The 26549-nt window shown below is 39.1% G+C and overlaps 2 protein-coding genes across 3 annotated transcripts; both read right to left on the reverse strand.

The window, feature by feature from the left end:
* Positions 1-7: 7 nt before the first annotated feature.
* Positions 8-2660, reverse strand: LOC110841969 (zinc finger protein 358). The gene is made up of 4 exons (XM_022087671.2): positions 1889-2660; positions 1706-1816; positions 1493-1617; positions 8-1426 (listed from the first exon to the last, which is right to left on the reverse strand). Exons 1-4 carry the CDS (start codon positions 2342-2344, stop codon positions 112-114), a joined length of 2007 nt encoding a protein of 668 aa, XP_021943363.1. The 5' UTR covers positions 2345-2660; the 3' UTR covers positions 8-111.
* A 2665-nt stretch (positions 2661-5325) lies between these two features.
* Positions 5326-22467, reverse strand: LOC118434001. 2 transcript variants are annotated; one of them, XM_035846604.1, is made up of 5 exons: positions 22111-22467; positions 13766-14158; positions 13628-13696; positions 9921-10377; positions 5326-6409 (listed from the first exon to the last, which is right to left on the reverse strand). In XM_035846604.1, the coding sequence occupies exons 2-5, from the start codon at positions 13952-13954 to the stop codon at positions 6129-6131; spliced, it is 996 nt and encodes a 331-aa protein (XP_035702497.1). In that variant the 5' UTR covers positions 13955-14158; positions 22111-22467; the 3' UTR covers positions 5326-6128. The 2 variants fall into 2 exon arrangements, 1 of the variants encoding a protein (XP_035702497.1); XR_004833709.1 differs by lacking the exon at positions 9921-10377 and having other exon boundaries at positions 22111-22452.
* Between the last annotated feature and the right edge of the window lie 4082 nt (positions 22468-26549).

A 26549-nucleotide genomic window follows, 5' to 3' on the forward strand; every position in this document is an offset into this window, starting at 1 on the left:
CATTATGTATGTATCCAATTTCCATTGTGTATGAGTTTTATTTTAGTCTTTCACGAGTACAAAATTAATTTTTTAATTTATACATGTGCCTCCCTCTGCCAATTTACCAAGTTACGATAAACCGACACCTTCGGATGACTCAAGGGGTGGAGAGGATAAACCTTCTTCACTCGTAACTCTCTCCGGAAGCTTTGAAATTCGTATAAACTCATCAAACTCCATTACTGCTACACCCTTATTTTCATGTCCTTTGAAATGTTTTCTAATGTCGTTCTTGTGCCAAAATTTCATCCCGCAGTAGTGACAGGAAAATCGATACAGTTTTAAATGCACCCGCTTCTTGTGATCGGATAAATTCCCCGTGTCCCGAAAAGCCTTTCCGCAAACTTCGCAGACGTACTTTCTCTCCTTGGGGACGCCCTTCGGCTCGTGCACGTTGGCCGTGTGTATCTTCAAAGTGTGGATATTGAAGAAGCCCTTGCCACAATATTTGCAAATATTGTTTTTCACCCCATCGTGCACCTTTCTTTTGTGGGTTTTCAGCTCGATGAGGAACATTGACTTGCCGCAAATATGACAAATTCCTCTCGGTTTGGTTGCAGGCCTTGAAACTTTGCAGATTTTCAGGTGTTTCTCGTATGCAAATCTCATCTGGTAGCTGCGATTGCAATGCGGACATTTGAACGAGACTGACGGCTGTGAATTTGAATTTTTAGCTTTACGGCGAGGTATGCGATCCCCATATTGACAAGAATGTTTTACATGACCGTGAAGGGATTCTAGTCGGCTGAAGGTGGCTCCACACTTGTCACACGCAATGTTGTTAGCGCCGGTGTGTGTCTCAGTGTGGCTAGTGAGGCCTTGTTTTGTGTAAAACTGGGCGGGACAACCTTGAAATTCGCATGCGTAAATGGATATCTTGTATGAGGTCTTGTCAGCGGGGACTTGGCAGACGATGCGCTCATGTCCGGCGAGGGCATATTTGCTGGAAAGCACTTTCCCACAAGCCGAACAGGGGAATGGACTACGGTTGTAGTTTGAAGGGTGGGTTTCAAAGATGTGGCGGAAGAGTTGGGGTTTCCTCTTGAACGAATGGTCGCAGTGGGGGCAGGGGTGAGGAATTCGCTTTCGGGTGTGGAGGCCGAGATGGTTTTGATCGTAGTGGTACCTGTACTGCCGAATACTGGCGAATTTGTGAGGGGGGACAGCCGCGTCGGTGGGATGTGGACATGTAGGACAGACGATGTTGTCAGGGTCGACTTTGGGGTACTTTAGAACACGAGGTTGATAAGGTTTGGAAGAAGGGCGAGTTGTTCGCTCAGTTTTTCTGGGGGATTTAAAAATGAAGTCTGGATCTGTGGGGGTGTCTTCATCATCGTCATTATTATCATCAGCTGAAGAAGGGTGACGATCGTCGTCGTTGTCACTACAATACAGGTTAATTTAGTTTATGCTTATGCAAGTATCTTTCTACAAATTTAATAAAACTAACGGGATAAAATCTGAGTCGAAATTTGGCTCGATTTCTGCATCTTCCTCCTGAATCATCTCGGCATAAAATTCTTCCAGGTCGGAAGTTGACTCTTCTTTTATGACTATGACACGATTACTATCAACCTAAGGAAAATACAATTTAGTAAATTCAACACAATATAACAAATTCGATACGATATGATATAATTTCAATCAATTATTAGTTTATTACCGCCACTCCCACATGACTCACATTTCCCTTTCCTTCCGGCATTGTGTTGTCTCCATCAAAGTCATTATCGCCAGTTTTTCCTTGCTCAAACATGCTCTCTACTACCCTCGACTGAAAATAATTATTAATAATTTGCAGAATTACTCTGTAAAAATTAATAAATTGTTGCATAAAGCTGCTCACATTTTTATCTGGTTCCAACTTGATAACAAATGACGGCGACAACGATTTTCTCCGCTTCCGTTTTAAAAGGGCAAAATTAGTGAAAATCTTGGCCTGGACCTTATCCAATTCCTCCTCGAGTTTGAATAAATTCTGAAATATTTCCGTGCAAGCGGCGCAGCAGTTTTGGTAAAAATCGGCCATCCCGAGATGAAATTTATCCCCTTTTCTGGTCAAAAGAAGAAGAATATGTCGAAAAGTGGTCTCCCTCTGTAGTAGGCGTTCCATCTTTACATGGACCTTGTCATCAAGACCAGGCTTTAAGTAATTATTATTATTGTCATTGTCACCCAAACAGGTCCAGCACTTTTTAAAAGTCTTTAAATATTTTAATAATTTCCACTCTAATTCAATACATTCTGGGAGATTGATCCTGATTATTTTAGTGCTGCCCATCTTCCCAAATGAGGCCATCATTTAGCTAATTTTACAACTCACAATTTATATATTACCACAATTTTTTGTGAGTTATAAATAAAAAAACAACTAATCATTTTAGAATGTGAAAAACGAAAGTGTGGCAGGATGTCTGTCTGATGTTGTACTGAATAAGTTTAAGCAGCGTGTATTGTGACGAGTATACTTAAATTGATAATTTCAGTTATTCAAATTTCACTGAATTATTGTCAGGATTTTGATAAAAATTAAAATCAAATGCAAAATGCAAAATGTGAAAACAAAAGTCAGCAGGAGTATAAAAACCAAAAACCCAGATTCGCAGCATCAACGGGGCGAGGCGAACTGAATAACACAAAATGACATTCTTTGGAGTTGTCCAAAAATGATGTCACGGAATCATAAACATATTCTGGACCCTATCGAAACAGGTTGTATTCATTTTTAGCATGTGGTGTGAATAGATCTAACAAGGTAACAGGAATCTCCATATATGAGAGATCTTGTATTTCTCTTCCATGAGGAATCTCCTGTCGCCGATGATAATTTTAGTAACCCCCTTAAGCGGTTGCGGTAAGGAAGGTGCTACCCTCTTATCGCTGCTCTTCACCAGAGGAGAAAAAATTCCGGGTTTTGAGTTTTTTCCTAGTCTCAACCTTCTCTCTCGCTTTGCAAAATACATTGCTCGCTATCTCGAAACTTCGCATCGACCTTGTGGGGGGGAGAGGGGGAAATCGGGCAAAAAGAGCTTATTAATTGATAAAGATAATTTTTTTTGAATTTTTCTACGTTAGTCCCAAATTTTTTCGTCCACGGAGAGTACCTCTGCGTAGATTTTAATAAACACATTGAAGCTTATGCAACTTTAAAATCTACGCAGAGGTACTCTCCGTGGACGAAAAAATTTGGGACCAACGTAGAAAAATTCAAAAAAAATATCTTTATCAATTAATAAGCTCTTTTTGCCCGATTTCCCCCTCTCCCCCCCACAAGGTCGATGCGAAGTTTGGAGATAGGCGAACAATGTATTTTGAAAAGCGAGAGAGAAGGTTGAGACTGGGAAAAAACTCAACCCCAAATTCTCCTCCTTCTCGTCACACAGTGTGAGAGATATGGCTCGGATGTGGCGCATCCCTCCAAACCATGGAAAGTCAGCGATTGGCTGTTCGACTTTTTGGCTGCACACTTAAAAATGTCATGGTACATACTATGATATTGAACGGATCGAGATAATGGAGATTGGTTTGCGGCATCATACATACGACCCCAGGGGGAGGATCCAATCAACTTTTAGGGTCACTCGGACCACCATGTCAGGGGGTGTGGTCGGGAAAAAAGTAAATTTTTTACTAAAATCGAATCTATAGATTGTCTCACTGAACCCTAGCTGAGGAATACTTAATTTCATTGTATTGCATGTACAGATTAAATTTCAGTAAAATCTCATATTGCCCCTGACCACACCCCCAGGTTGGAGGGGGTGTGCCACCCCGAGGGAATACTTAATATCACCGTATTTCATCTATAGATTCGATTTTAGTAAAAATTTACTTTTTTCCCGACCACACCCCCTGACATGGTGGTCCGAGTGACCCCAAAAGTTGATTGGATCCTCCCCCTGGGGTCGTATGTATGATGCCGCAAACCAATCTCCATTATCTCGATCCGTTCAATATCATAGTATGTACCATTACATTTTTAAGTGTGCAGCCAAAAAGTCGAACAGCCAATCGCTGACTTTCCATGGTTTGGAGGGATGCGCCACATCCGAGCCATATCTCTCACTGTCACACTCCCCGTTAAACGATCGGTCACGTTTTCCTTTGCATTAATGAAGGTTTTTTTACTGCATTTTATCGTCCATCATGCATACCTGTGCAGCTTCACTCAATTTTCGTAAATTGAAGCTTCATTCACGATGAGGGAGTGAAGGAGAATGAAGCTGAGTGAGGGAGTTGAAAAGTTTGATCGAGTGAGTGAAGGTGAGTGAGGGAGGCCCAAATGAGAAGTGAGTGGAATGAAGGGTGAAGGAGATGAAGGCTTCCTCTCCTTCGTCTATCTCACTCCTTCTCCTCCGGGTGAAGGAATATAGGGTAGATAAGTAGTTTACATACTCAAATAAGCGTTGCAATATTAACATAGGACCGTCTCATATTACCCCATGCAATTTTCACCGTGCACAGTCCAATCTCACGTTGCCCCAACCCAGTCTCACATTGCCCCAGCGCAGTCTCATATTGCCCCAGCCCAGTCGCACATTGCCCCAGTCGAATCTCACATTGCCCCAGTCCAGTCTCACGTTACCCCACTAGATGGCGCTAAAATATTTTAATTATGATGATACGAGGGACTGAGTTGAGTGAAAGAGTGAGGGAAATTGATGAGTGAGGGGAATGAGTGATGTGAGAGGAATGAGGGAGTGAAGGGAATGAAGGAGTGAGAACTAGATTTATCAGTGAGTGAAGCCTCACTCAGCCTTCCTTCACGCGAGTGAGGGGAGTGAAGGGCAATTTGGCTCGAGGTGGAAATGAGTGAAGTTGAGTGAAGTGAGGTTCACTTGCACAGGTATGCCATCATGCAACTGATGCAACGATGGGTGTTCAAATTTTAACATTATGCAATCATAAGAAGAATTTGGTAGTGGTGCGTATTTTAATTTGAACCTATGGTGTGGATTTTGATGGACTATAATTTGTGCGAGTGAAAAGGGACACCCTGTACATAGAAATCCAGTATTAAGATAACATCAAGCGGTAGCCACTTTAATATATGATAAGAAGATAATGTTCTCATTCCACAAGATGAAGATCGCAGATGAAGACTAATCTGTTGAATACTAAACACAAATTTATATTTTCAAAATTATTTTTTAGATTTGTCTGCCGGAGTATAAAGCAGTACTTGTGCCGACGCTCATACGACTCGTATGATATGATTTCGTTAATAAAAACTATTAATCTAAGGATGACAGACGCCAAGACCAAATAAACAAAGCTGTCGTATTTCAGCAAAATAAGCCTTATTTATTTATACAAACGGATAAATACAAGTACGCGAACTTGGGTTATTTTCAATACACATAATAAATATGAGACAACCAATTAGGTAGTTCTTCAAAACTAGCAGCATCTCAGTGTTATATGTACATATTTATTACATTTGTCGAAACATTTTCTGTGATGCTATAAGGTACATTTAAAAGATAGTCGTGGAAAACTTGTTGCATTGGTCAGAAAAAATCTGAAATCTCGTAGATATATATTTCTGCATTATCTAAAATGCTCTTGTATTGACAAATGGCAAATTTGACAGAAATATCAGATTCAAAAGTTTTTAAGATGTTACACCTTTTCAGTTAAATAGATTTTACAATTGTCAAATAATAATTGGAATGAATTTAATTAATTGTTGATTACGTTATTAAATAAGTAGGTCTTTAATGAATTACGAAATAATTAGTGATATAATTTTGTAATCGAATAACATCACACTTTAGAATAATTGTTTAAAAAAACTGTTGCCGTGGAAGGCAAGCATTTCATACTATTTATAAGATCAAAATACTCGAATTGGATCAATTTATTGACCAAAATTTACCAGATTTTGATTCGTTTCTTTTTCGCATGTTTTCGAATTTGAAAAGTAATTCCGTTATAATAGTTTCACTTTAACAGCTTTGTTTAAATACCTATTTTACAGTTACATTACAATACAATATTACTAATTTTGACAATTACTTAATTACTTGACAATTTTATCAATTAGCAAATCACCTAGTCTTATACATAGTAGAAAAACGGAAAGATCATAATTCAATTAACCCTTTGAATCTATACAAATTAACCTTCAAGTTAGTTTTCTGGACATAATCTTGAATGGCTTCTGGGTGAATCTTAAAATCGCACAATTCAACACTTACAACTATCGGTGTGAATTTCTTTTTGCTATTTTCACCAGTTTCAATCAACGCGAGGAGTCTTTTCTTGTCCCGTTTTCGAATTTCATTTACTTTGCTGTCCTGGCGAATAAGTTTGACAGAGACGGGAATGCATTGGTCGAGTTTCTTCTGATTTTCCATGCTCAACCCTATAAGAAATATGTCACATTATTAACAGACGTCGGATATGAATGACCGATAAAACCTCAAAATATGAATGAAAAATGACCGTAAAAATCCCCAAAATATGACCATAAAAATGACTTCATTATTTAAACTTTGGGCTTAATTTTTTGATATCTTTTCTTGTAATGCTCAATTTTTATCAATTAAACAAGTTCTGGGGTGATTTAATTCATTCCGAAGGAATTAAATCACCTTAGGCGAAAGTCAACGTAAATTTTTGAAAGTTTCTCACAATAAATCATTGTGAGAAAATTGAATTTTTTGTCATTTCCTGTCGATTTGGTTGCCAAATCTTAGAATTTGGCCAAAAATGATAAAATGAACGAAAAAACCCCGAAATATGATCGGGAATGTGAATATGTCCCAAAACCCGAAAATATGACCAATATGAGAAAATATGCTTTGACCTAAGTGACCTACTAGTGACCATAAACATTCTCAGAAAGTTTGGCGACTGTAGGTCAATAAATGGAAAAAGTCATTTTTCATTCATATCCGACGTATGATTATTAACCATTTCAGCAATACATACATTTATTCTGAATATTTACATGTTTTACTTTCCCACAGACAACAAAGCTATTGGCGTTACAAGTAGGGTAATGGTGATAAATTTAAGGGGCTCATTTAAAGTTATGGCTGAGAAAAATAGAATTCGCATAGATTTTGAAACAATTTTTCGTCCAAGAAGTACACATGTTCATCTGTTTGTCTCATACTCACTATTGGTAAACTCATTCAATCGGCTTGAAATTTGGAACACAATGTGTTCATATAATATAATAGACATACAAATGTAAGTATGTACCTACATATATGCATAGTATGGGAAATGAGGAGTTAAGTCGAAGATAAGCAAGATAGGTCAAGTAGTTGTTGGGAGGGGTTGTAGGTCATGTGGATTTGTTGCAGAATATTCTCAATGGTCACACCAGATTGATATTCGGAGAATTTATCAAATTTGCATACAAATGGATTTGTACTAATCCGAAAATACCTCAACATGACTTTATTTTTTGAAGGTATCCAATAGTGTCGCCCACGCAGGAATAATGCTGAAATGTGACATATAGGGTCACAGGTACATATATCATATTTACGAATTTGAAGTAAATTTCAAGAATATTTTTGCCAATGGGACCCTACAGGACGTTATTAATGTGATTTGATGGGAAAAGCCTGAAATTTTGCATACTAACAACTAAACCTTCTTTCGAGCTGCACAGAGATTTCGTGAGTTTTACGCATTGCTAAAAATCACGCAAAAATTATTAATACAAAGATACTAATCATGCAGTACTAGTTTTTCTATTGAATGGCCACCTGCTTTGGGGGCAAAGTTCACGGTTCCGCCTTGCCTTCATCTCCAATGAATGAGTGGACTTTGGTTTTACTTTTGTGCGAATGTCGGCTGTTTCTGATTTGCTTACTTTAAAAAGTAGCGTGTTACCCCTGTTGGTCCACCCAGCAAAAATTTAAGTCTGACTTTATACTCCTTGGCCTGATTTGTGTTACCATCCACATGCCAAATTTCAAGCTTGTACAACAATTTATTAAATATGGGGCCATTTAATGTGATGATTTAAATGACCGCACTGGTCAACTACTGATACTCTTGGACCGATCATACTCATCTACGAACTAGTGTACGGCATTGGTATTTGATGAGATAAGCGTTTTAAAACAAAGTTGGCAAAAATCGGTCCAATACTTAGCCCGCTAACTTTCACAGACAGATGGACAGACGAACACTTCATACATAAGCTCTACCAATGATTTTCAATGACAACTAAAAATGCTGTGGAAATAAAAGTCGGATGTCGTTTCACAATAGATAATTTGAACCGTTCTAGAAATACTAGACTACCATATATGTATGGTAGTACTATCCTCGCACTCAGGCCTTGCACCTCATTTGCATATTTTAACGCATTCGCGATAGCCATAGAGTTTATTCAACATGGAAAGTTCTTATCGCCGAAAATGGGCTATTGAGATTTATGCAAATGAGGTGCAAAGCCTAAGTACGGGGATAGTATATCGTCTATCAGGAATTTAAAGAAATTCAAATGTAGTGACCCGAAAGAGGTCAAAGTGGCGTGGGCAAACAATGGTGTCCCACAATACACATTCTTCACACAAGTACATTTTGCACACCCAATCAATCTTCATCAAAGTTTAGTATCATCTATCATCTCAGAGGTTTCTACTATGCTTAGCCCTGGGAAATAATTTCCCAAGCTGGTAAACCAGTCATCATCAAGGGACCTCACCCTTGTACCATCTTCACCGTACTGAAGTCGAGGGTCCAGAAACACAGTCAGGATCTAACGTGGGATCTTTACGTCCTTTTTTGCCTATTGTGTGTATTTAGCCCTCATTTTGATAGATGCATGTATGACTTGCGTTGATCATTTTTATGTCGTTAACTATATTATTTTGATTGTACCTTCTGCTCCATCATGAACTTGCAGCAAATTATTACCCCAACTTCCAAACTTTCTAAGCTGCATGAAGTAGATAATCAAATTATTCTGATTTCACTTACTAGTGATTACACTCTTAGGAGGAGAGACCCTCTACATGTCCATCTCAGATCTTGATACCCTTTGCATATGTTAGAGTACCCTATGAGTCACTAAAACCCTGAAGTGGTTTGATTCCATGGCCTTGCGCCCGCCACACGAACGCATAGGCGCCAAAAACACGAAAAAACCCTGTCTTCATGTTTCAACCATAGGTCGCAATTAATTCGTCCTTGGTCCATGGCTCATCACAACATGGTCCATCGAGGACCAATTTTTTTGTGGTCCATGGTCCATTACGAGCAACGGTAACTAAAACGGACCCGCTCCAATTTTTACTAAATTATTCGCACTGTTGGTATCGAACAATTGGAGGAATTGATGCAAAACGTACTAATAGTGGAGAATATCCGGGAGAAATACATAATAATCATACAATTTTGACATAAAGTATTCAAAATTATGATGTATTTTATCCGCTAATTCTACAAAATTATTTGGGCCTTATCTCTTTACTTTTTGACGTTTTTACTGCACCTGCACCATCGGTGCATATTGTATAAAAGTTATATTTTGTCGGCTTATACCCCACCTCCGGTGCAAAGTTATATCCAAATCATCATTACAGGGTGAGCTTCGTTACTACGGTTTATTACATGAAATACGAATATCTAACTGGAAGGGGAAACAATCCTCATGCTTTTTAAGTTGCCGGTCACTAGATCCCACGAGAAACTTGCTTATGCAAGTAACCATCTCAGTCATCCATGAGTTTATTACCTATGACTAAGTAAGCATACCTAGTCGAAACCCCTGAGATGATAAAATTTAATGAATACTAGATTGGGTGTGCAGAATATGTAGGTGTTCAGTTGACGGTTTGCATTGTTGGACTGTGTGAAGATTGCCTGTCGAAATAGGTTTCAACTGTATTGTTTCTCAAATTTACCTGTTGTCAATTCTACATCGTGCGAAATCCGATCAGCTGCGCTGAACGAATAGTTGTGCATGTACGTACTGCCTTTGGTCTTCTTGATTTTCTTGTGTGCCACAATTTTCGGATTGCAATATGGTTCTTTTATCGTTTTAGAACTACAATAATTCTCGTGAGAGGAAGTTGATGAGGCCTTTGTTGCGTTTTCCATTTTCCAAAATTTCTTCAGAAATGCCTGCCCTCTGATTGACGTGGCTGGCAAGAAAGGATGGTCCTTCAAGAATTTTATCCTGCACAAGTCTTGCGATTGAGCAATTCGCTTGCTTCTTCGTCCTCGGCGACTCATGGGTAAGGCGGTCATTGTTTGTGAGTCAGGAAGAATAACAACAGGCTCAAGTTGAGTTTCTTCTTCGTTGTTGACTTCTTGTGCAGGAACGACTGGATCGAGACCAAGGAATGAAGCAAAATGTATCTGAAAGCAAACTTAGGTATTTAGTCAATGGATGTTATGAAGCGGGGCCATAGCTGAGTGGTTAGAGCATCCATCTCTTTCCGCAGAGGTCTCTGGTTCGAAATTGGGTGGTGGTTGGAGTTTTTGGTAACTCAACATCAGCGTACTGGGAAGCTTACTCCTATCTGGGCTAAAGACTCCGGTACGGTACATGCTGATGAGTGATACGTGTTTTCTTCAACCCAGTGATTTGCATTTACGCTACTAATATGATATTTTGTATTATGCAATTGTAGCTGTCCAAATGGAACCTATCCCAATTTACCTAGTTAAAATCTACCTGTCCTACCTATCCTGCCTGTATGCAAGAGCCATGAGCTAATACGCGTTCGTTAAACCCCACCTTTTAGTCAATGAATGTCAGGTGCATCCTTCCTTCAAGATATTTGAATTTGAATTGATTTATTAATCCTTCTGAAGCCTCTCTGGTTCATAAAGGAGCATATGTCCCACAGGCTCTCCAATGGAACATACCACAGGCAATCGAAACAACTGGCACACTCCACTCATAGGAATTGAATCATTCCTACATCAAATCAGGTAACTATGGGATAATACGACAGGCTTGGCACTTCCAAAGTACGCCTACCATACACGGGAAAACCTGTACCTATCCAATGAGAAAATATACGACGATGAGCAATACCACCACAGCGTATACGTACATAGCTGGTTACAACTCTCCACCCTACTTGCCATTATACTTATGATACTGGCTCGAATTTGATTCGGCCTCCTCTTGGCCCTATAGACACAATGCACCGCTCCCACCCCCAATGCCTGAACTCTTCGACCAAACAACCCTTCGAGTCAGCCCTCACGGACCTCTTTTGAATGACAGCCACATTCCCGTCCACTTGCACCGCCAATCCGTATCACCTCCTTTGCTCGACATTTGCTCGACTATGCAGTCCGTGGACCTTCTGTTCTGGACCCTTCGATGCAGTTCATGTCCCACCAACTACCCCCTCGCTCTCCGCAAAAACCCCCTGTCACTAACAGGTTAAAAAGTGGTTACCGCAGTGGGATGTATTTCATTTTCTGAAGATGAATGCATGGGTTCTGATGACATTTATTAAGTATTATATTGCTATTAATGTGAGCTGTGCTCATGGAATAAGATATACTATACTGCGCTGCGCTTATTTACCACTGCTACTTGGGGTAACACTCATGGGGTACTACAATAAAATGTGGACGAAGCCTAAGTGTTTACATATGCATACTCCTTAGCTAAACTCTCCTGCCGCCTCATTTAAGGTGTGCGGATGATGCCACCCCCTCAATCGCACCCCGTCTAACCCACCCTAGCATTGCCACTGTTTACTGAAGTTTATTCAAGTGTCGCAAATCATCAGAGTACACTGCGGATCCCACCCGAACAATCACACCCCTAAAAGTATCCCACCCCCGAGATTTTGACAAATTCTCAGGCACAAATAAATAAAAAAGTGTAAATATGCGATATGTTGCTGAATTTGTTGGGGTTCGAAAACAATGTATGTATGCACATATTATGTTTCTACCTTTCTTCGCTTTCGAGTGAGATTTTGACAAATGCTCAGTCACAAAAATAGTTGTTGGGTTTTTTTAACACAATGCTTGTAATTTATTCAAATATCGTAAATATCAAATATCGCGATTTAAATTCATATTTCGACAAAAAATCTATAAAAAAAATAAAATCTCCATAAAAATTGAAACATATGCATCTTTCGTCAAAAAGTAAAAACTCAGCACAAAAAATAGTAAGGTTGTTTATTGTTGGGTGTATGCGTGGTTAACCCACAAGTATTCATGAAACTAACCATTTATTTATTATTGAATATTGGACACCACGTGATAAGGTTTCAATATTAGACAGGGGTGCAGAGGTCAACGCCGCCGATCATACGCCGCCGCGCCGCCAGACGCCGAACCATTTTGACGCGCCGCCGCCGCCGCGAAAATCTGGTCGGCGCGCCGGCGGCAATATTCGGCCGCCGATTTAAATTTCAATCTGATGAATTTTTTAATTTAGTGTACTTTTTAATGTTTTTTTAACATTTTTAAAATTTTAATAGTTTTTTAAACATTATTTGTGTTTAATTTTGAAAATCGATATTTTAAAAATTTTCGTATTGAAATTTACCAGATCACATTTACGAGACCATCAAATTCAAGTTGACAACTTGACGTTCCAGGCAAGATATAGGGACAAAGACTTATTACCTAGTTTTAATACCCAAAATAGGGATGCATTATAAAATTATGTAAGAAATGTTACAACCAACTGCGTGAAATGAAAAAGCCGTGATCTTTGACAGTTTTAACGAGAACCTAAAATGGTAAAAATTTGACCGTCAAATATAACATGTTCAATTTTTCTCTAAGACTTGTCTAAAGTGCATGAAGAAACAGTTAATGAAAAGATACATTCTCCTAGAAATATTGCAAATTTTATATTACGAGCAATGCTATTTTAGCGTGTTTCAGATCCTTCCTATTTAGCGTATATACGTTTAATAATTTATGTAGGCGCCGCCGAAGATATTTGATCACCGCGCCGCGGTGCGCCGCCGCCGCCGACCAATGTACATTTTCACGCCGCCGCCACCTCGTAAACCGTCGGCGTTGACCTCTGCAGGGGTGCAATTGCTCGGGGGTGAGATCATCCTCGGGGCGGGTTAGATGGGGTGCCATTGATCGGGTGGCATCATCCGAAAATCCTCATTTAAACAAGTAATTTTTCAAAGTTACACCTTGCCATCAATGGGTGGTCTTATAACATGCGATAGACCCTAGGAATCTCTGGGAAAATATTTTAACGGTGGGTCAACTTCAGGTGTCAGTTTCTTTGGTATTAAAGTATGGACCATTTTTAATAAATAATATGTTTGGGATGCCGCACAATTCAGTCATTCAAATTAAAAACGTCGTTAATGGTCGAGATATGCATACATAATATATGCCTGGTATTTACTGTGCAAAATTGGACTATTTGGTAGAAACCTGACCAAATTACTGGCAGATTATCAATTCAGTGTGTATCGTAAGACCCAGTGTTACTATTTATTAATATGATCATATGAAAAATTACCAAATATCAATCATCCATAGTTATCCCGCAGGAAATAATTAACAAATCAGTGCGAGGATGGGGTGACTACGTGACTTCGATTTTTTATAGTGCATGTAAATATAAGCTATCTTGAAGGACCAAAATAATTACCTTGCGTTCGGGATGGTCACGTAGATCTGTGTTTGGTGGTGGGATTTTGAGGCAAATATCCTCATGCTCCTACGATGAAATAAATATTAGTCAATGGAATGCGAAGAGCAGATGGATAGATTATTGTTCAAATCATACCGTGCATACATAATCGGCAAAAAACCGTGTTTTACAGTATTTACAATGCCTGGGGATGTGAGGAGGTTCAAGCATCTTCACAGGGTCACCTGTGGGTCGCCTCTTTGTTACACGAGGTCTTGGTTCGACTGTTTCAGCGACTGTCGGATTTTTCACGACTGGTTTTCTTTGTCTAAGAACGAGAGGCATTTCCAAAATCCACTTTCAAAGGTCGATATGGGTTAACTGATTATAGCATTTGCTGCTATTTGTCATACATATGTTCTTTGATCTTCGATCTCTCGAAGCAAGTTTCAATCATCCAGTGCTGAATGAGAAATTTTTCTGGGAGGTAGTGAGATTGAAGTTGAAAAATGTGTTCTAACTTTTTCGCATAATCCACTCGTTGTAGTGCTAAAATTGAATTGAAATTGAATTTGATATAATTAGAAAATTACTACAAAGTACATCTTGACATGTGTTAAATTTTATCTGTACAACTGCGGTGCGTGTGCGGTCACTTCCACCGTGTTTTGGAACCTTGCAGTTTAGCTGCACTGCCTGAAAAATTTCGGCACATTTCTGTGTACAATATCATTCTTCCAGTGCAACCCTTTTATCTTTTTACTCCCATAAAAAAAATTTCAAACTTGTCGTAGAAAGCTGAAATTTGGTATAGAGCTTGCTAATGTAATGGCTTCTAGTGGAAGAATATGAATTCAAATTAGAAAAATTTTCTTCTGAGGGACCCGAGGGGGTGACCCTAGCGATTTTTAAAAATCGTCATATCGAGCTTAAATTTGACATTGAGGTTGCTAATGGCTTGTAATGGAAGAGGATACATTGGAATTAGTAAAACATTCATTTGCAAGGACCCTATCGGGTGACCCCTACTGATTTTCAGAAATTAACAAGGAAAGCTGAAATTTTGACCAGAGATCTTTACTGAAATCTCATCCAATAAAATGAAGTTAAATATGAACAAAAATTAACCAGAGGGGTACTAAGGAGTAGGGCGTCACATGTTGTCAGTCTCAGATTTTGATGTCCTTTGGATATGTTGTAGTACTATATGAGTGCAAAAAGTCCAGGAGGGTTAGACTCCATGAGCCCATTTACGCCCGCCACACCCACTCAAAGGCGCCAAAACTCCCAGAGTTGCCGCACTAAAATCATCCACAATAAAATATAGCTTGAAAAAGTAAAAATTTCTAAGGTGAGGAGGTGCACTTAAAAGTATTAAACAAGCTCCCCACACCTCCACCCAGATAATTTTACTTCGCCTGGGCTGTCTACTGGCAGTAGACTACTGCATGCAAAAAATCGACAATAATGCTTTGGCGTCATGTAAGCAAATAAGTATTAAAATTAATTTCTTGATCTAAAGGTAACTTTTGAATTGGTTAATTTCCAAATCAATAATGTACGTTCTGGATGCTAGGGTATTACCAATTATGTTCATTTGGTAGTAATTATTACATATTGCTCATCCGTCCCTAAATATTTATTAATTATTTGTGTAACTACTTCGTCATCGTTCTTGTTGAAGGAGGTTCCGAATGTATATATGAAGACCTGAGCAATAAAAGCCCCAAACTCAAAAGTCGATTTGTTGGCGTTAGTTACAATTTTTCTTTGAATATTAAAAACCCCAAACTCCAAAAATGAAAATATTGAAAGCCCCAAACTCAAAATTAAAATTTCCTGCTGTCGGCACTTGGTTGAATTTAAAAATTGGCTATTTCTTGAGCATTAATTTAATCATGTCTGAGCAATTTCGGATCACAGTTAATGAATTGTGTCACATTAACGACGGGAAGAAGCGAAAGATAAACTTCGACGACTGGCAAAATAAAAAAAATAAAATGAGCAAAGATCGAGGAGAGGAGTATGTTGGAGGACGTGGAATTGTCAAGCAAGCCAAGATTCCTCCTCCACAGGTAAAATCATTATTATTTGACTGCATAGCATTTTTTAGTAGTCTTTTTTTCTTCCAAAGGTCCAAGCCTGTCCACCACGATGCTCAAAGCCCGGGTGTAGGCTCCCTTTTCCACGACGCCAACAGATTTTCCAAGAATTCTGGGGGACAGGGAGTTACAACCGTCAGACGGACATCTTGGCAGGAATGATTGACGTGATCAATGTGAACCAACGAACCACCACTCATGCTCAAAGCAGGCGCCAGCACTCATACGCTTATTATTTAAGCAATGACCAAGGATTGAAGGTTCCAGTGTGTGTTTCGACCTTTTTATCGACCTTTGGAATAACCCCCGATCGACTCCGCACGGTAAAAGAAAAACTTGCTTCGGGAACTGTTGACTTGGCTGATAAACGTGGGACGAATACTTTACATGAGAGAGTGGATCCAACTCATACAGATCGGATCTTAGCGCACATCAATTCCTTCCCGAGGAAATTGTCCCATTACTCTCGAGAAGTAATTTAAATAGTACAATATTAATAATTTAGTAATTCTGGAACTAATTTTACTTACTATTAGGCCGGTAACCCGTTGCGAGAGTACCTGGACCCGACCTTGACCGTGTCAAAAATGTTCACGCTTTTCCGGATCCAAGAAGGAGAACATGTTAACCGCTTGGAGTGGCTGTACCGTCAAGTGTTTCGTGAGCAACCTCTCAAAATAGGAATTCCGAGGAGCGACACATGCGACTTATGCGACAAGCTGTTTATTCAACTCTCGGGGATTGATGTAAACGACCCAGCTCAAAACGCCAGACGTCGTGAAATTGAGATGAAAAGTCAAGCGCACCACTTACAAGCAGAAACCAGTTATGAAGAACTGCAATTAGATAATTCTTTGGCCAATGAAGATTATGTTGTGATAGCGGTCGACTTACAAGCTGTGAGTTAAAGTTTTAAAGTTAAAATACCACTAATAATTGTAGATTTACTAGTTTGTCCCTCCTTATAGGCCATTCACATACCTGAACTAACGCACGGACAGCATTATTACGGAAGTATGTGGTCTACAATCTTGGGATTTACAACGCAGGGACAAAGATGACAACAATGTGCCTATGGACAATGCAGGAAGGAAGTCGTGGTGCTTGTGAGATTGCAAATTGCATTAAGAAGTATTGCACAGAAAATTTTCCACCTTTGAACCAAGGTCAAGTACGGCACTTAATTGTGTTCTCGGACCGATGTGGTGGGCAAAATAACAACTTTGAGACCTTGTGCATGTATCGCTGGCTAATTAGTAAGCAGATTTTTTCTTCGGTGGGTATTATTACTATTAAACTTTAATTTCGAGCAATTAGCTAACTGTAATATTTTTGCCTAAACCCGCAGGTAAATCAAAAGTTTCTCGTTTCCGGGCACTCATTTCTACCGTGTGATCGTCAGTTTGCAATCCTAGAAAATGCTAGAAAGAAAACAACTCTCATTGAATTTTCGGATATCGAAAATATGATTCGAAATGCCTGCCATGTTCGTCCATTCCTAATTCAAAGAATGGAACTTAAGGATTTCCTCAACTTGCAACCTCTGGTCCAAGCTTGCCCATTGCCAAGAACGCTCAAGGTTTCGCAGGTCCTATCAATTCGAATGGTCAACCAAGCCCCAAATGTTATAGAAGTAAAATCCGACCACGATAGTGTCGCTTGGACTCAGCATCATTCTGTGCTGCATAACAATTTTGCCAACATTCATCTTCGCCCATTGAGACCACACAAAATACCCATTCCACCAGCCCTGCTTGCTGATTTGAAGAACACCTACGAATTCATTCCAATAGAATCACGAAACTTCTGGCGTTTCCTAGAATAATCTAAAGATGCTTTCCTATTTTGTTAAATTGAAGTGTCATTATTGCCGTTTCTGTAGTTCCAAATTATAATTACATTTAAATTGTTTTTTTGAGTTTGGGGCTTATTAAAAATAACAAAATTTCCAACGAAATTAATTTTGACTTTGAGTTTGGGGCTTTTATTGCTCAGGTCTTCATATGTACTATACAGTGGCAACCATTGTTTTTAGATTTTTTGGATAACTCTTTGTGCGTCTTAAGTACAACCGATTTTTTAATAACAGTGTAAAATTCTGGTTTAGCAGTTTGTGTTACAATTTAATAACGTAATAAAGTCCAACAAATTTGTTTTTTGTTGAATATTAGTAATGCACGATTTCACTTATTAATATTTACAGATATTTTTTGCATGCAGACAGCCCAGGCGAAGTAAAATTATCTGGGTGGAGGTGTGGGGAGCTTGTTTAATACTTTTAAGTGCACCTCCTCACCTTAGAAATTTTTACTTTTTCAAGCTATATTTTATTTAATTCTTTTTTAGGTCATATAGAATATAACCACTATAGTACGCTATAAAGCAACATTTACACCATTAGTCTAGCGGATATCAATTTAATTCGTTCAAATTTACAGCAAACGTTTTAAAAGTGTCAGTTGAAAGATATCAAGTTTTGATATTCCTAACCACTCTCAAATTTGTGCTTCGACTTATGTGTAAAGCTATACATAAGACCATTGGTAACAATTTCTAAAAAGGGTGTGGGTGTCTTCAAAGGGTCCCCACATACAAATTTTCCCAATTCCAGTTCATATTCTTCCATTAGGTGCGACTGGAAACCGCTGTACCAAATTACAACTCGACTTTATGATTTTGAGAAATCAGTATGGGTGACCCTATGCATAGGGTCCCTCCAGATGAAAATTTTTCCAATCTGATTTCATATTCTTCCATTAGGAGCCATTAAAAATCTGTATGCAAAATTTCAGCTTTCTAAGACAATTTTGAAACCTGGTGCATGTCACCCCACCCACTAGATGACCCTCCACGGGTCAACCATTTGACCGATTTCGTCCACCTTCGAACTCGTTTCCTAACTTTGTCCAATATGCATATGGTAAAATTGCAAGTCTATCGTGTTCACTGACGGGCATGACGGTCCCATAAGCCCGGGCACGGGATAAGACTATAAATTACTCCATAGCGAGGGTGTAACTATATAGTTACTATATAGCAACCACTCGGAAATTTTCGTTATAGGCCAAAGTCGCTGGTTTCTCAACCAATCGACCCAATTCTTGTTTCCGCTTATAGTAAAGTGGGGGCGATCTTTCATAAATTTAGATACCCAGCTATGTAGGTAGTCTCCTTCATACTTAAACTGCGAAACGCAACCATTCACCACCATCAAAACTTTTTTCTGGGAGGTCATATCGAAAAATCCCTAAAGATAGCACTAGATTAGGTCCGTAATTGATTTTTCGGTCTCTTTATTTTTTTCTCTAAAACGCACCCCCTAGTCTGTAGGGCGCGGTCAAGGTTGTCGAAGGGGGGGGGGGTGAATGCATACTAAGGTGTAACTGTAACTATAGTTTTTTTTACCTCACCTTAGAAAAATCGAGTTTTGCTCATATTTGGATGAAATTTACGTAATCCCAAATAGTTGCTCAGAGCAACTTGCTCTATCATATCCAATAACAAACTCAATTTTGTTGCAGTACTACAACACATCCAAAGGACATCAAAATCTGAGACTGACAACATGTGACACCCTATTCCTAAGGAGTGGCCCAAACCGATTTCTAAAAGTTGATATAATCAGCTGAAATTTAGAATGGAGTCGAAAAATAACTTATGATTAGCATATGGGAGGGTTGAGTTTCGAAATTTTTATGGGGGCGACCTCCACTGGTCATGGGAAGTAGTTAAGGGGAAGCGACAGTAAATATTTTTTGAATTTCGAACCAAGTATATAATGCTAGTTAATGCAAGAATTAGTGCAAAACAGTAACACGTAATTTTATAGAAAACTAGTGATAAATATGAGTTTACTAATCAATCATGCCTGGTTCGGGCTAAGCAAAGCTGTACTGATAGGTTTATACCCAAACAGTACAAGGGTATAACTCTGAGCAAAATTTTATTGAATCATTACTGACCGGAGTACATATACTTCATCGGCACGGTAATAACGGGAATGACCGTATAGTAATGTTGTGGCAATGAAAACTTATCACTCGAAAACAAACTATTACCAATCCGTGAGGAAGTTATTCTCAATTCAATACAACCACGAAGTGTACATATATGTGACTTCACCACATTTTAACAGGGTACAAGGTTTGGTAATGCCATGGGGTGGGCAAAATGCTTCTGATAAGCAAAAGATACAAGATAGTATATTTATCTTGTACATTCGTCACCTGATTGTAAAAGTACGTAAATTTTTTCTGTTATAGGCAAACGAATAGTATTTTGTGCATGTACCTTATTTGCATGATGCCTGATAGAAAAGTATCTTGCGATATTTTACACAATGTTTTTTTTCACAAATCCGATAATTGATTATCATCTTGTCGTACCCAGAGTTTGGTTTGGTTAGGAGGTATGTACATATATACATACATATATATATCGAAAAAATATAAATACATATATACGCACACACATAAGGGGGCATTCGTAAACTTCATAATGCAAATTTTCGATTTCTTGACACCCACCCCTTTTTAACATATTTCACATAGGCACGATATCATTAGGTCCTGACCACCCACCTACCCCTCTTTGCGTTACGAAGTTTACGAACGTTCCCTAAATACATTGATGCATGTGCAGTATTATTTTATAAATACTATGCATATTTTTTATTATATCATATAATTTATATGTCCTTATTTATTGCATAGCCTATTACACGATATGAATATAAATATGTACCCTTAATAGATATTTATTAAGTTTTGAGCAGCGAATGTAGTAAAAATATGAATTTCTTCAATCAACCCATTCAAAATATATGCATTCATCTATGATTTGTTGAGCCATTTCAAATGACTCATTTGAGATAAAATTTTAAAGGCGAGTCTGACTCGGGGTGTATTGACCCTGGTAAACTCTGTGCCTGGCGAAGACAGAGAGGAGTCCAATCACAAGAGGGTCTGTGATGTGAGGTAATGCATGTAAAAATAGGTAAAACCACATGGAAATTAGTTTAACCTCACATCCTTATCTCACATCACCCTTAACGTGAGGGTAACCACGCCCTACCCCAGCATAGTGCACCTGTACCCCAAGACCACCATAGTCAAGTTCGTTAGGGAAAGATGCATCCCAAATTTCAGAGTTATCAGGCATACAAATAAAGATGGTATGGTCATAAATAAGGCTCACAGAACACATTGGTCAGATATCGAAAAATTTTATTTTTTGAATTATGGCAACTTGCAATTTTTTGTAACTTGATGGTCCACAGACCCATTTTTTGCTTTGACCCCTCTCTGTTGTGAGGCACAAAGTTGCCCAGGGTCAGTACAAAGTTTGTGGTTGTCTAATGTACTACATACATACATACGCACTGCCTCAGTCAAAAACTTTAGACACACACAACTGCATAACATAATAGAGAGTTGGAGATTCCTTGTACTCTGACTGTAGACTGTACTGTGGACTCTAGATGATGACGTCATCAGCTTTTTGTACTAATTCTACAGTCTACAGTAGACAAATTGAAACACGGGCTCAATTTGTACTACTGTGGAAAAATCAAGGGTTGGCAACTAGGATATCTCTAGAACGCCTCAATGTAATCAGACGCCGTTTTCGCCATTTTGCTTCTAATTTTTGACCCTAGGTCGAGTTCGAAGATGGGCTCCCTGTGGTCAAGGTCAAGGTCACCCTGGCGTGAAGTAAACGCAAAATTGTACCTTAATTTTCATATGCGGTATCATTTTAAAGGAAATTTCACCAAGAATTTATAGTCGTCAATACTTTTGACCTACGACCAACCAATGACCGAAAGGACGAGGTCAAAGGTCGCAATTTAAGTGTCGACTGTTTTAGACGTGTATTAAGGCGAGAATTTAAGAAATCTGCATAGCTTTAACGTATGAAGACCCCGTGACCATGTTCACGAGGTCAAAGGTCAAAAATGTTAATATTTTATTTCAACCGTTGCAGACGTAGTTCACTTTGAAGCGAGGAGTTCAGAAATTACTATCATTTCGGCTTATATCAGCCTGGTGACCGTTTTAATCGAGGTCAAGGGTAAAAAATTTCGACTTTTTGGTTTGATCGTTTTAAACGCACATGTTGGAGGGATTCTCATTTTGTATATCATGAGTTGATTTGTCTCAATTTTTGACTCATCTATTTCGCGGAGTTTTACAATACAATTTTTTCAGAGTACAAAATAATGAAATTCTCCAGGTCTTTTGATTTTTGTATTAATTTTTGTATTGTACTGTAGTCACAGTACAGTACAAGTAAAAGTACAAAAAATCTCCAACTCTCTAATATGAATGGAATTTTCTCACCAGTGAATGATAATTTCTCGGCTTTCAATTAGTGCTTGCAAACATGAACATGCAATCTTACCTTAGCTTAGTACGTCTAATGGCACAAATGTGGTGTAGACAGGTGTAGAAGATTAATTAATCCCTCATCCTCAGTCAGTTAGAAATGAGATTAAGCGGATACGAACATGTACTGCACTTTGATCTTAGCCAAAAGGATGTTGATAAATAATGAAGAAAAAATGTAAAACTCAAAAGAAAGTTGAGGACGAGCGAGAGAACACATAGTAGACTGGCAACTGGCAAGTGAGTGCAGGCTGAACATAAAATGAGGAGGATGTGTATGTTGAATTTTTCACCAAGTCAAGACACGGTGTAACTTGTTCAAGACTTGTTCAAACACGACTCAACTGAAGAAGGCGAGGACGTCACATGTGTTACCATTTGAACTTGGCGCTTGATTACACAGGTGCTTCATATTGCCCCATATTTATTACAATTGCCTGTTAGTGCCACCTATTGGCACTTTCAGGTACTATATATTTTTCGCCGCAAGAGGGCGTTCATAGGAGAAAAATTTCATATGCTGATGAAGGCTACTACCCGTTTAGGTTCTTCCCACACCAAATAAACCCGAGTACCTTAAACGTGGCATCTATCAATTTCTCACACTAGCGAACTCCTTATCGTTCATCCAGAAAGTACTGAGCAAGGGAATTCTCGGGAGGCTAAATGGCGGACCTCTCCATAAGTAATAACATGTAGAGTTTCGAAATTAATTGCCCGGTCAGTTCTTGATGGATTTTCAAGATGGCGCGTTTTGGAAACCTTGGACCCTTGGGAAAAATATACATTTTCAGATTTTTCAAATTCGGCCCCACCCCCTCGAAATCCAGGTCACAAGGTCAAAAAACAAGTAGTATTTCTTTGGCGGATTTGAAAATTCTACGACTAGATTCTATGGACCTGGGGGTAAATTCTTAGCGGCAATAGTCAGGTGATCATATTTGGCAATCCCATGGCGACAGGGGGTGTGGTTATCGGCGCTTCTGCCAATACTTTACCAATGCACGTCATGTGACATATCATTTTTCTCAGGACGGTAAGGAGATTTCAGAGGCATATTGCAAATTTAAATGTCACACCCCCTGTGGGTGTGGTCGTCACTATCCATTGAATCTACTTAAAGCTACCCATGTGACATATCAATTTTCTCAGCTCGCCAAGCGGATTTCAGTGACGTAGTTAAAATTAAAAAAGCCACACCCCCTGTGGGTGTGGTTTCTAATATTCGGTGAATGTACGTAAACCTAGTGATGTAACATATCAATTTTCTCAGCTCACCAAGCGGATTTCAGTGATGTAGTTAAAATTAAAAAAGCCACACCCCCTGTGGGGGTGGTTTCTAATATTCGGTGAATGTACGTAAACCTAGTCATGTAACATATCAATTTTCTCATCTCACCAAGCGGATTTCAGTGATGTAGTTAAAATTAAAAAAGCCACACCCCCTGTGGGGGTGGTTTCTAGTATTCGGTGAATGTACGTATGGTGCATCTTAAAAGTATTGAGCATCGGCCAATATTAATAATACTAAAAGGCTAAAAGGCGGACCTCTCCATAAGTAATAACATGTAGAGTTTCGAAATTAATTGCCCGGTCAGTTCTTGACGGATTTTCAAGATGGCGCCCGTTTTGGAAACCTTGGACCCTTGGGAAAAATATACATTTTCACACAAGGTCAAAAAACAAGTAGTATTTCTTTGGCGGATTTGAAAATTCACTAGGTTTACGTACATTCACCGAATATTAGAAACCACACCCACAAGGGCTGTGGCTTTTTTAATTTTAACTACGTCACTGAAATCCGCTTGGCGAGCTGAGAAAATTGATATGTCACATGGGTAGCTTTAAGTAGATTCAATGGATAGTGACGACCACACCCACAGGGGGTGTGACATATTTAAATTTGCAATATGCCTCTGAAATCTCCTTACCGTCCTGAGAAAAATGATATGTCACATGACGTGCATTGGTAAAGTATTGGCAGAAGCGCCGATAACCACACCCCCTGTCGCTATGGGATTCACGACAATAGAATATCTTACACACAGAGGGCCTTTGTAAGACTACGTGTATTGGCGACATTGAATTTTGGAAACTACGGTGTGGGGGAATTTTTTTGCTACATTAAGTGTGCTGATTTGATATTTGACCACCCCCACAATGACACCAACGCAGGGGGTGCCGCCTACTACTCGCCAAATATGATCACCTGACTATTGCCGCTAAGAATTTACCCCCAGGTCCATCGAATCTAGTCGTAGAATTTTCAAATCCGCCAAAGAAATACTACTTGTTTTTTGACCTTGTGACTTGGATTTCGAGGGGGTGGGGCCGAATTTGAAAAATCTGAAAATGTATATTTTTCCCATGGGTCCAAGGTTTCCAAAACGGGCGCCATCTTGAAAATCCATCAAGAACTGACCGGGCAATTAATTTCGAAACTCTACATGTTATTACTTATGGAGAGGTCCGCCTTTTAGCCTTTTAGTATTATTAACATTGGCCGATGCTCAATACTTTTAAGATGCACCATAGTAGTACTTAGCATTTCTCTAAATCTATTGCTTCTATTTGAGCTTTCTCGGTGAGGCCATGCGAGGTATTCCGGGTCGAATGGTGACCTGGGCATCCTTCAGGTATAGGTTTTCCAGACTGACCACCATAGTCTGGTTTTCCCTCTATTCCCCTGATTACTATTACAATTATGTTAATATAAAAATTTGACTACAAGATTCTCTGTAACTAACTCATGATTGTGACTTGCAAGAGCTAATGGCTATTTATGCAATAAAGATACATGATGTTAATTGTTCTTCTAATTCTTGTAGGGAAAATTCTGCAAAAAATGGCGAAATTTGGTATCCCATCGGCGCCCCATCATTTTGTTTCGAGTAAAATAGTTGGAGGTGATTCTGATTAATTTCATAACTTCTTCCGAGGTCAATTTTGTAACCGCTTTCCTATCGCTGCATGAATCCAGTCGTTTCTTTCAGGGTTTGTTGTATTGGGACGCGTGTAAATAGTGAAGTGACATCAAATGAGACCAATTCGTGGTTGGGACAATAAAATTCTTGATCGTGTCTGCAAATTCGTAGAAGTTTTTTTAATGTAGTGGGCGCTGTGCGACGCATTTGAATTGAGGATGGATGGATTACTAACCAACAACAATGAACCAAATCGGAAAAGCAAATCTTGTACTTTTATGACTTCCGTGATTACTTGTCGACCGCTACTGGTACTGTTTGACCTTATCTACGTCGGAATGAGTACTCTCACTGCTGATACCCCAGTCCAGCGTACTTCAGCGCAGTACAGGTTCGCACATTGAATAAACCGTTGCAAACGAAATGTAGCAAAGGGGTGAAAACACACGGAATTGTCTTTGTGGCACGCCCACAACGTCTTTCAGCACTTTCCTGTCATTGTCTCACATTACCCCACGTCTCATTTTGCCCCGTTTTGACACCCCCACCCGCGTAGTTCAGACGTACATGACAATACCTTTCAATAGACACCCCACGACAAAAGTCATTTTTTCGACATTCGACACCTCCCACACGGTCATGGAGTCGTCGCACGTCGAAATGATGGCGATTTCTGAAATCCCCGCCAAAAAATACGTGTAAAACGGTGGCCACAAAAAATTCGACAATTTTTGGACTTTGGCGTTGTCTTCACGGTCATCGCACGTCGAAATAATGACGATTTCTGAAATCCCCGCCCACAAATACGTCTAATACGGTGGAAACAAAAAATTCGACACCTTTGACCGTTGGCGTCATCACCGTGGCGCCGTGAACTTATGACCTACAATGCCCATCTTCGAACTCATCCCGTCCCCAAAAATTAGAAATCCGTTGACGACAACCGGATGTCGAAATTCGAATCCGTTCTAAAGTTATCGTGGAAACGGACGGACAGACGGATAGACAGACAGCCAGACAAGACATTTCCATAAAGGGGTTTTCACCCCTTAATAACTAGTTGAGCTAGTCTGGCTGGCCCACTATTTAATTATACTAACAATGCGATGACGCCAGCGGTCTCGCTCCGATTTTGATGAAACACATGTTTCGGGATTTTTCATAATGCTCAGTTTAAACAAAGTTATGATGGTAAACGTGGCCGAAAATTTGTATTTTTCTCGCTCAAAATAAAAGAAAGAAAAATTACACTTGAAAAATGCAAATTTTCATTTTTCGAAAATTTGCATTTTTCAAGTGGAAAGATCCATTAATTATGTCACGCTGGATTACATGGGAGGGATAGGAAAAAATCCCTATCTTGCCAATACTAGCCAGCGTGACATAATTAATGGAACTTCCCCAGTGTAATTTTTCTTTCTATTATTTTGAGCAACAAAAATGCAGATATGTATATAAGCTCTTAGCAGACTTTCTCGTACTAATAACTGGACGTAAATACGTGTACAAGTTGGATTAAGATTAAATTGCA

The sequence above is a fragment of the Folsomia candida genome, unplaced genomic scaffold (genome assembly GCF_002217175.1).
Source record: "Folsomia candida strain VU population unplaced genomic scaffold, ASM221717v1 Fcan01_Sc001, whole genome shotgun sequence".
NCBI classification, from domain to species: Eukaryota; Metazoa; Arthropoda; class Collembola; order Entomobryomorpha; family Isotomidae; genus Folsomia; species Folsomia candida.